General features: G+C 44.8%; 3 protein-coding genes across 5 annotated transcripts; 2 read left to right on the top strand and 1 right to left on the bottom strand.

Annotated features, from left to right (window-relative positions):
• Positions 1 to 10: 10 nt before the first annotated feature.
• Positions 11 to 2401, bottom strand: LOC128258805 (protein phosphatase inhibitor 2). Of its 2 annotated transcripts, none has more exons than XM_052990701.1 (5): positions 2118 to 2401; positions 1661 to 1758; positions 1427 to 1594; positions 948 to 1042; positions 11 to 892 (listed from the first exon to the last, which is right to left on the bottom strand). In XM_052990701.1, the coding sequence occupies exons 2-5, from the start codon at positions 1738 to 1740 to the stop codon at positions 618 to 620; spliced, it is 618 nt and encodes a 205-aa protein (XP_052846661.1). In that variant the 5' UTR covers positions 1741 to 1758; positions 2118 to 2401; the 3' UTR covers positions 11 to 617. The 2 variants fall into 2 exon arrangements, with proteins under 2 accessions (XP_052846661.1, XP_052846660.1); XM_052990700.1 differs by lacking the exon at positions 2118 to 2401 and adding an exon at positions 1821 to 2111.
• Positions 2402 to 2729: 328 nt separating this feature from the next.
• On the top strand, positions 2730 to 6887 carry LOC128258795 (85/88 kDa calcium-independent phospholipase A2). 2 transcript variants are annotated; one of them, XM_052990674.1, is made up of 8 exons: positions 2738 to 2880; positions 3211 to 3336; positions 3480 to 3772; positions 3830 to 4129; positions 4184 to 5001; positions 5065 to 5711; positions 5768 to 6103; positions 6168 to 6887. In XM_052990674.1, the coding sequence occupies exons 2-8, from the start codon at positions 3297 to 3299 to the stop codon at positions 6398 to 6400; spliced, it is 2667 nt and encodes an 888-aa protein (XP_052846634.1). In that variant the 5' UTR covers positions 2738 to 2880; positions 3211 to 3296; the 3' UTR covers positions 6401 to 6887. The 2 variants fall into 2 exon arrangements, with proteins under 2 accessions (XP_052846635.1, XP_052846634.1); XM_052990675.1 differs by lacking the exon at positions 3211 to 3336 and having other exon boundaries at positions 2730 to 2880.
• Positions 6888 to 7454: 567 nt separating this feature from the next.
• On the top strand, positions 7455 to 10408 carry LOC128258804 (poly [ADP-ribose] polymerase tankyrase-1). The gene is made up of 3 exons (XM_052990699.1): positions 7455 to 7558; positions 7622 to 9024; positions 9952 to 10408. Exon 2 carries the CDS (start codon positions 7849 to 7851, stop codon positions 8941 to 8943), a length of 1095 nt encoding a protein of 364 aa, XP_052846659.1. The 5' UTR covers positions 7455 to 7558; positions 7622 to 7848; the 3' UTR covers positions 8944 to 9024; positions 9952 to 10408.
• Positions 10409 to 10955: the final 547 nt, after the last annotated feature.

Genomic DNA, 10955 nt, shown 5'->3' with positions numbered 1-10955 from the left:
GTCCACAGACTTTTCAACTGGGTTTCGGGCTCTCTTTATTGAAACGTTCGCATTCGATGGCTTAAACTTAATAGTAATCATAATAGTATCGCATTAATAAATAACTAAAAGTAAGGCCAAATCAACTTCAACGCTAGTTACAACAAGTTATACCCGATGTGGCACTGGGCATCCAATCAATTAAAATGCAAATGGAGCTGCGAACGGGAGACTTGGACTAAAATTCAACGGGTATCCGTAGCGATATCAATTTAAAAGACATTTTTAACTACATTTGCAACAGTACGCTACGGCTGAGACGCATACGATAGTTATATTTTGGGTCGCAAAATCAGATTCTCCGACCAGATGCACAGTGTGTGTGTTGTGAAATCAATTTGCAACAAGTAATGCCTTGGCTTAACGGCTGTGCGCACTACTCGATGACGAATTCCCTTGGCGACGGTTTGTTTTTCGTGTTAAGTTGGGTAAATTTCATTAATCACGAGTGCCCCTCGCCACTAATCGCTAATCAGCATCCACTTCTCGTTAGTTCATTGTTTGGATGAGCTGCCTTCAGAATCGTCCATTGTCCGCTAGGTAAACATTAGTGATTGATTGATGGGTTGATATTGCTTCTAGTTGTTTGATGGCTCCAGGTCCATATTGTGGCCGGCGCTGGTAGACGGAGATGTGGCTGAGTCGGCATTCGAGCTCGACTTTTTCGCAGAACTGCTCGCAAAGCGGCCGGAAGTGGAAGCGCCTTGTGCCGAGCCCGAGGGCCGGCTATCCGCGCCCTTCTCATCGTCCTCGTCGTCGTCGTCCTCCTCCTGGATCAGTTTCCTTGCCAGCTTGACGGCCTCGAACTCGCGGTAGTGGGCCTTGCGACGTCGCTCAAATTCCCGCCGTCGTTCTGCAACCCAATTACATGAGAAACGTTTGCAATCTGAGTGGTTCTTGGCACTTACGTCGCTCCTCCTCGCTCAGTGGCTGGTCGTCGCCGGAAGAGCCCTCATCCTCGATGCTCTCCGTCGACTGCTGTGTGTTGGCCGCTATGCGGAGTCTGCAAGGATTGTGCGGTTTAACATATGTATACATTGCCTAATAAAACATTTTTATAGTTTTTAATTATAGTGGGGTTAGTAGGGTTAAATATATGAGTTAGATTGACGCTTGACTTTAAATAAGTGTAAGTGGTATAAGTATAAGTGGGAAAATAACTCAATCTTGCATAAATATTGACTCTCGATTTTGTAAAGATGTCACTATCTACACGCTTATAATCTCTTAATGATAAGACAAAAAAACAATTACGTTTGCAAATAAGATGTATGTTAACTGAGAATTTAAGACGCATTTTCTGGTAAAGCAATTGGTATTCCTAATCCTACTGTTTATGACAGTCCCTTTTCTAAACTTAAGACGATCTTATGGTTATTAAACATACTTCTCCACCAGCAGCTCCGTGTCCAATTCGTCCCTGTTATCCTCGTAGGTCTCCGTATAGTTGTACGGCGTTTTGGGCTCATCGATTTTCATATGTCCGTAGTCCTTGTCGGTCGGATGGAAGGTCTGCAACACGTTCAGCTCATCGAACTTGGCACTTTTGCGAAAACTTTGAAGGGGGGGATGGCAGTTAAGAAGGGTTTTTTTTTTAACTGTCGTTCTCAGATGACCTCACCTGGCTCCCGACTTGTCGAAACTGCGCGAGGTCTTGAGGATGCCCTTGCAGGGCAGCTGTGGACTGGGATTGTTCTGCATCCTCGGGATCTGCTGTACCTGTGGGAGTACAGCAAGACCAGAATTGGATTTAGTTGTGGTCAGGGCACGTGCATAATTACGTCAGGCGGTTGCGAGTCACAGTTGTTGCTGCTGCTGCTGCTGCTACTGCTGCTACTGCGGCTGGACAGTCGTGAATCACGGCGGCAGTAGCCGAACAGGCACTGAAACCGCGAAGTTCGCCAGATTATAATGGCACAGGTCGCGGCGAGACTTGCGTTGCCATTGCCTCGTGCCCTTGAGGGGGTCGCCCGAGCCACCCAGGGGGTGGTAGCCAGCACGGCCGCCAGTCCCCCGACTACGCCCAGTTGGCCCTCCGCCGGTCTGGTGGCCTCCACCTCCATGACCGTTGCACTTACTTGTTTGATTTGCCTGTTAACTGCTAGTGCAATTGCAATGTGGAGTACAATTTACGCCTCAATCTTCAAGTTGGGTAGCCAGATGATTATTCGGCGAGGAATGCGATCTGATCGTAAGCGCCAGCCGGGCGGGGTTGTCCTGAATTTGGTAACGTGGAATTTAACTGTTGGCTGAGTACTAGCCACTGCTCTTTAACTCTTTTCTAAATTCTATTGCAAACAAATGGCATCCGGTAAATATTCTAACAATTCTACTAATTCGCAAGTGTGACCGCGGCGGTATACCATGAAAATACCGCACAAATTTACATCCTAAATGGTTAAGATCTTCGATATTAATTCAGCACAGACTCGAACCAATTACTAGATAGTTTTTTTTTTTTTTTTTTTTCTTGATTTATTAGTATCTGGTGGATCGGATATGTTTGGTATGTAATTGCCCCATGATCTGGCCGATTTAAAAAATACATTTTTGTAGCAAAGTAAATATAGTTGATCATTCTTAAAATAAGTATTTGTGGTAATTTCAAAAAATATACTTTGTATTTATTATAACTGTTAAGGTTTTGAACTCTGCTAGACGAACTAGTCACGAACAATCGTATGCTAAAGTGCCATCGCTGACAAAAGCTGCCACCGCTAGAAAAAAAAAGTTGCAAAAAAACGGCTCAGTTTGTTATTTTGTGTTGCGAGATTTTAAAAGTGATTAAACTGGAATTGTACGATAAGAACGCTTAGAAACAGAGCAGGAAAATGTTCAATGGTTGGTTCATAAATATGTTCATTTAAATAAACAAAAAATATGAGTTGGCATTAGTGTTTCGCTATTTTGCGCATCATTATTTTTTAACCCAAATATTAGTAACTGACCCACAGAACAATCAGTTTTTTCTGCCAGTCATTTTATTGATTAGGTTAAGATGTGAGAAAGCCGGAAAAGGGAAGATTCTAACAAAGGGGCATAATCGGGTGATCTGTTCGCTCCCGATTGGCCACAGATGTGTACTATTGATTTCTTGGCAGCCCATCCAAAGCAACCACTTACTCACCCACACCCATGTAACTAACGAACTGGCCATTATTTCTCTGTCAGGTTCACCGCATCCACATTAGCCAGCTCATACGCCACGTTCAAAGTTCAAGCAGCATCCGCAGCAGTCCATTCCGCACTCTTGAGTCATGTCGTGGATGGCCTTTGGAGCCCTGGCCTCCGGGTTTGGTATTCACCCCTCTAATTCGTTACATTTCATTGTCGTGTTGACGTCTTGAGTGTTTAGTAGACTAGCTGAGAATGTGTTTGTCCCCCCACAAACCCTCTGTGAACTCTTATATAATTGAATATGTGCATTTTTACGACCGCAGTTCTTCAGCGCCTGCTGGGAGGCGATCAGCCGGCCAATAAGGTCTTGGAGATAAAGAGTGAATCACTGGGAACGCTTCAGGTTTTGGCCCGCGATGACGCGATGGTGCTGTTTGCACCACCCTACAACAGCAACGATAAGCGTGCCGTATACGAGATCATCCTGCAGCGACCCACCTCGGACTCCAATACCACGTCCTTTAGTCTGTACCGCTCCCCAGTGCAGCAGGAAGCCGAGGAACGCTTCAATGCCTTCATGCAAAGGCTGCCCGTGTTCGTCAGCATTGTCAAAGAGGTGCTTGAGAAGATCTCAAACAAATTGGTTGTGTTTTTAAAACCCTTTATCTCTTAGTACTACAATGTTAATGGGCTGCAAAAGGCCTGCGATGCCCTGGCGGAGAATCCCTCCTGGACGCTGTCCCATTTGATTGCCTACTTCAACCTGATCGATTATATCAGCAATCCCAAGATGCTGCAGTGCGTGGACCAGGCGGATGCCACCTGCATGATGTCGCCCTTCCAGCTGGCCATCAAACAGGGCCACATAGAGATGGTGAAGGCCTTGCTGCCCTTGAGCAAGCTGGAGCACTTGGATGTCAACAGCAATTCGGTGTTTCACTATGCCGCCAGCACCACCAAAGAGATTATCAATGTGAGCAGTCCGTTTATATCGATTGTAAACAAATTGAAACCTTTGTTTGCTTAGCTTATCACGGACAAGAGCACAGTGAACCTGAATCACCTCAACTCGGATGGATATACACCCCTTCATGTTGCCTGCCTCACCGACAAGCCGGAGAACGTGAAGGCGCTGCTCCTGGCTGGCGCCGATGTCAATCTCAATGCTAAAAACATCAGCAAGCTGTACAAGACGTCCGCACCCACTTCGGTGGCCACTTTTCTGCGCACGAACATAAGCAAACTCTACACACAAGACATGAAATATGGTGGCACTCCTCTGCACTGGTGTTCCTCCCGAGAAACCCTTCATGCCCTCATCATGGAGGGCTGTGATGTCAACTCCACGAACTTTGATGGACGCACCGCTCTGCACGTGATGGTGGCCAGGAATCGCTTTGAGTGCGTAGTCACACTGCTGGCCCACGATGCGGAAATCGATGTGCTGGACACGGAGGGGAACGCAGCTCTGCACATCGCCATCGAAAAGAAGCTGGTGCCGATTGTCCAGTGTCTGGTAGTTTTTGGCTGTGACATCAACCTGAAAAACAAGGATGGCAAAAGCCCTCGCCACATGGTGGGCAATGATGCCAGTGGCAACAAAGAAGACGAAATCCTCTACATACTACACTCTGTAGGAGCAAAACGCTGCAAGGAGACTGGGTCAAAGTGTCCGCCGGGTTGCAATGCCAAGGGCAACTACAATGGCATACCGCCGGAGGCACCGGAATCTGTGGAACAGCGAGAGCATATTGAAAACATGCTGGCCACCACAAGTCGACAAGTGATGGGCGGTTTCCTGGGAGCGGCGGCCAATGGAATTCTGGAGAAGCCACCACCAGCGCAGTAAGTAAATATGTAAGACTCAAAATGCATTGAAACTAAAGGCCTTTGCACTTCCTATTCCAGAAAGCCAGTTGTGGTGGACACTGAAAAAGAATTGAAAGGCCAGAGCATAATGGATGCCCTGCTGGGCATGTTCACTACCAAGGTAAATGCGGACGAGATGAAGAAGGACAATTCTTCCGGCAGCTTGGCCAGCGGTTCGGGTACGCCCGCCTCAGCCGCGGCCAGTCCGGAGCAGTTGCCCTCGCCCACGTCGCCCTTTAGCGCTGAAATTGGCGACAAGCCCTACGGCCGAGGGCGTCTACTTTGCCTGGATGGTGGCGGCATTCGGGGACTGGTCTTGGTACAAATGCTTCTCGAAATCGAAAAGCTATCGCGCACACCAATAGTCCACATGTTCGACTGGATTGCCGGCACCAGCACGGGCGGAATCCTGGCATTGGCCTTGGGCTGCGGCAAAACGATGCGCCAGTGCATGGGACTCTATTTGCGCATGAAGGAGCAGTGCTTCGTGGGCTCACGGCCCTACAACAGTGAGTGTTTCGAGTCCATTTTGAAGGACAACCTGGGCGAGTTCAACGTGATGACGGATATCAAGCACCCAAAGATCATGGTCACCGGTGTGATGGCTGACCGCAAGCCCGTCGATCTGCATCTATTCCGCAACTATACGAGTGCCAGTGACATTCTGGGCATTGTGACTTCCATAAGTGAGTGGGAAAAGCATAAATTTCGAGAGAGTCTTTAAATTTTCTTCGGTTTACAGACAACCGCAGAATTCCGCCGCCACTACCGCAGGAGCAGTTGGTGTGGCGTGCTGCCCGCGCCACCGGAGCGGCTCCTTCATATTTCCGCGCTTTCGGTCGCTTCCTCGACGGAGGCTTGATAGCCAACAACCCAACGCTGGACGCCATGACCGAGATTCACGAGTATAATATGGCTCTTCGCAGTGCTGGACGCGAAGCAGAGGCCATACCTGTTTCTGTGGTAATGTCGCTGGGAACGGGTCACATCCCGGTGACTGAGCTGAAGGACATTGATGTCTTCCGACCGGAAAGCATCTGGGATACAGCCAAACTGGCCTACGGCATCTCCACCATTGGTAAGATTAAACAATGGATTTTTTATGAAATAGTTTTGATAATACAAGATTGTACCATTCCTAGGCAACCTGCTGGTGGACCAGGCCACCTGCTCCGATGGAAGAGTGGTCGACAGAGCTCGCGCCTGGTGCAGCACCATCGGAATACCCTACTTCAGGTTCAATCCTCAGCTGAGCGAGGACATTGCGATGGATGAAAAGGATGATCAGAAACTTATTAATATGCTGTGGCACACCAAGGCATACATGCACGCAAATCGCAACAAGATCATTGAGACGATCAACTTCCTGAAATAGCATGCAAGAAGGATTTAGACCACATTTGCTGTAGAGATTTCTTCTCAGAGGGATCCTTTCGACTATCGTCTGTGTACTTTATATTCGTTTCACTCCTTTTCGTTTTCTTTGAGCACCTTTTCTGCGGTCTAAATCAGCCCACTCGCTGGGACTTCCCCCAATAACACCGAACACTCCCACCACCAAACCTGAAAAATGAATCTGTGTTTTCCCCTGTAGTCTTTGATTTTCCCACTCCCGAGGCTTTATCTCCTGGATTACCAAACGAATTACGCTTTGTATGTTGTGTTATTGGATTTAAGAAAGAACTTTGTCGCTCACATTAATTTCGAAATTTGTATTATTAACGCCCATGTATTGTGTGTAACCCTCCAATTGAATTTCAAGTCGAATTGTTTACTGGAAAACGACATTCCGTGCCGCTTTGTTAGAAAATGAATATATGTAATCAAGCACGAATTATGAATAAAATTTTTAGATGTTTTAACCAATTTTAGTTCAAAATGGTGATGACTTATATTTTATAGTAGCTGTGAATGCCAATCGATAGAAAATTTTATGACAAAAGTAAAACGTAACGACTTTGGACCATTATTTAACTGAGTTCTTTTTAAAAAAAAACTGAAATAATTACGATCACGATCAGTGTGCTTTTCTCGATCGTATTGATGATGATGATATTTTCAAGTTTAGAAACTAAACCAATCGTACACAAAACAAGTACGGTTGCAAACGTTTCAGATTTATTACTTTTAAACTGAGCTTGCCAACGAGGTAGAAAATAACGGACATGGCTTAAAATAACTGTTTTACCAAAAATGTTCATATTCCAAACAAGTTCAAAAACAAAACAATTGTAAAATGATGCTTGTTTGTATTTTAATTTTATATTGAAAAACCTATAAAATTACGAAAAATCGATCTCTTTAGAATAAGCTTAAAATATACGTAATTTTTAAATGAATCTATTACTTAATTTTTATTTTAAATATTAGGTAGCCCTGGGAAAAATCGATAGGTCGCACTCAATCTATCGAAGAGACCAATCGATAGCTAGCACATTAGTCATATCGATAGGGCCAAAACAAATACAAACAATACAGACTGGGTGCGAAAATATTATTCCTCCTGACCCCACTTACCAGGTTCCAGATTCAGGTGAGCCAAAAACTATTAAAATTATGAACTATTCAACAATTGCATGTAATATAACATTTCCAGATAAAGATAAATAGACTTGGAGGCGGCAGGGTCACACCAATAACTGGTGGTCAGAGTGACCAAAGTAGGCAGGAAAATAAGCAAAAATAAACAAACAATACAGACAGGAAAATAAGCAGCGCGTGCCTGGGAAGAGATTTTTCGTCGCAGGACCGAACACTGGAACCGGGAGCACAGACGCACTGCATCGCAAAGAGCGGAGGACGCAAGCCAAGCAAGACCGATAGATGGCCGCGGCCACCAACAACGATTCCTCCACCTCCGGCGTGGAGGCGGCCAAGGAGGAGGTGGAGATGTCGATGCCGCCGTCGCCCATGTCGATGGCCATGGTCCTGGCCAGGTCCACGCCGATGCCTATGCCCACCAGCGCCTCCAAGGGAATCATGATAACGCCGCCGCCGCCGGCGATGCCGCCCACGCCCACCTCGTCGCCCAACACGCACGGCGAGTGGCCGCACATGAACATCAACCTCAACCTGAACCTTAACCTGAACATGAGTTCGAATCCCAGCACGAATGCATCATTCCAGCTGAGCAGAGATCGGGGCGAGCACTTCGCCCTGCCGCACCTGCCTCCCCTGCCGCTGAATCCCAATGCCCCCAATGCCGAGTATCTGCCCAGCCTGATCCATCCGAGCACTTTGCCCTCGGGCAGCAAGAGCTTCAAGATGCGTCCGCGGATGCAGAGGCTGAAGCATTCCTACAGCTACAGCAACATACTCGTCCAGTCCAATGGCCGCAAACTGCGCACCGCCGCCTCCACCTGCAACATCGAGCTGCTCAACCGCATCCTGGAGAGCGGTGCCAATCCGAATGCCGCCGACGAGTACAATCGCAGTCCCCTGCATCTGGCCGCCTGCCGCGGCTACATACCCATTGTCCAGCAGCTACTGAAGTACGGAGCCAATCCGAACGTGGTCGACTCGCTGGGGAATACGCCACTTCATCTGGCTGTGATCTCGGCCAGCTCCAATAACTTCAACATTGTGGTGGGCGTTCTGCTGCAGGGCGGCGCCAGTGTCCACATGTACGACCGCAGCAACAAATCACCGCTTGAGCTGGCCGAGGCCAAGTTAAGATTGCTGCGCAATCGCTACGATCATCCCACGCCGGAGACGGCCAAGATCCTCGAGGACATGTGCATGCTGACAACGCTGATTTTGCGCTATATGGTGAAGCAGCAGCGCGAGCTGGAGGACCTCTCGGCGCTGGAGAAGCGCCTGCAGAACCTGAGCACCAGCGACGACCAGGAACAGGTTGTATCCCAGACCGCCGATGAGCTGCTCGCCAGCGTCGAGCGATTGTCCATTAACAACAAGTAGGTGGGTCCGGGAAGGACGCTGGACGCCAGGGGAACCGATCCGCAGGCGGGCCCAAATTGCGTTCGATGAGTCGAGAATAAAGTAAGTAGGAATTTAATGGATTGACAGAATATTTATACAACAAATATTGCTTAGTTTTGCTTCTCAAAACAATTTTTTAAAATGTTTGTCTTTATCATTCTTCGTCTTATTAAGAGATGTAAGTTAAATACAGCTTAAGTTCGTATTTCTAGTAGTAGTTTAAAGTTTGAATCAAATATAAAATTTGAATTTCATTGAGATACCCGAAACAGAAAACGGAAGACCGAGTTGTGGTCCCAACAAATTAATCTCTTAAGCATGTGATAACGTTTTATTCGTCATAAGACTTTTTGTAAACCATTTGTGGTTTTTGTGACTCACACGATTTTCTACCCTTCAAAACGGTATTATTACTTGGACGAGATTATTTATTTATTTACATTACATTACATTATTTACTTAACTCTCTTTTTTTAATCATAATTTTTTAATTAATGGTTTCCAAAAGCCTTGATTTTAGGATTTTTGGTTTAAATAAACGAGAACGTTAGCTAAGTTGAAAGGTCGTTACAGAAATGATATAAAACAATTTTAGGAATAAAATAAAACAAGATAAACGCATATTTTTTTAAAAACAAACCAAATTGATATTGATAAATTTTATAGTCGTCCGATCGAAAACATTTTATAACATGATCAGCGAACACATAAAAAACTACGATTTGAACACTGCGTGAATAATCGGGATATATCCGTATGGTCCGTGTGACGAATATATGGTAGCTTTAGGATATAGTCAGCCGAATGCGATCAAAACTCAAGGGATAGGTTCGAAACACAATTTCGGACAGAAGGACATCGCGATACCAACTCGCCTAGATATGCTTATTAAGATTTAAATTAAATTAAGTAAATACATTTTTGCGCAGGATAATTGTATACAATACTATAATACTCAAACTAATCTCCTGTTTTGTTTTGTTGCAGTTTGTTTATCGTTTCCTAATTTGGCTGCCGTTGAGCTGGAGTTGGCATCGTCACAAGCAGCTGGAGAAGAAGGAGGTCCTGATTCCGATCCTGATCCCATCAAGCTGCCAATTTCGACCAACGCTCTCACACACACAAGCACACACCCACACAAACAAAAGAAAACACACACATTGTTTCATGCGATCTTTTATTAAGTATTTCATTTAAGGTTCATTGTTTACGCAAACAATCAACAAATATGATTAAATTTTAAGCTTACGTTTAGCGCGCCAAAAAAAATTCAAGTTATGTAATAATGATGCAATCGCAACTCAAGAGGACACCTAAAAAACTGCTACATAACATTTAACTAAATGACTACATTGCATGGAAATCGTTAAGTGTCTATTGTATACTACAACAAACAAAATAATATGCGTGTAAACTCTCTCTGAACAATAAACAAAAAACCAAACGGCCATTTGACTTAATCCGCAGATCAAGCCGAAATCTGTATCTATATAACTGAGACGACTTGTGAGTAATTCTGGTTTTTGGTGAACGCTATTGATACGGATTTGGTGAGTAATAGAAAGGGAGAATTTTCATAATAAACAATTTATATTTTTAGTTTTAAAATTTGTTGAAGAGATATTACATTAAAAACCAGAAACAACAGTTTTTAATCAAAAAACCTTACTATCTTTTACTAATTATCCACCATTAGTACAAATTTAAAAATCCATAAATTCAATATAAAATTAAAACTCAAACGGCATCTATAAATCTATCTAACAGCTTTTTCCTATTAGCAGGTAAATGTATTCAAAAACCGATTAAGAGAAACTACGTTGGTAGTTTTTATGAGTATTTATGTGTAAACTTCCCATTAACATGCGGTGGATAAGAAAAGCTAATCATTTCCAAAAAGATGCCCACGGCGAGCATAGTAAACCAAATTGACGTTAAAAGCAAGTTAATACAAAATAAATGTTATAAATAAGGAAAATCCAAACCCTGTG

The sequence above is a fragment of the Drosophila gunungcola genome (assembly GCF_025200985.1).
Source record: "Drosophila gunungcola strain Sukarami chromosome 3L unlocalized genomic scaffold, Dgunungcola_SK_2 000003F, whole genome shotgun sequence".
Taxonomy (NCBI): domain Eukaryota; kingdom Metazoa; phylum Arthropoda; class Insecta; order Diptera; family Drosophilidae; genus Drosophila; species Drosophila gunungcola.
This window is presented reverse-complemented; position numbering and strand designations above follow the sequence as displayed.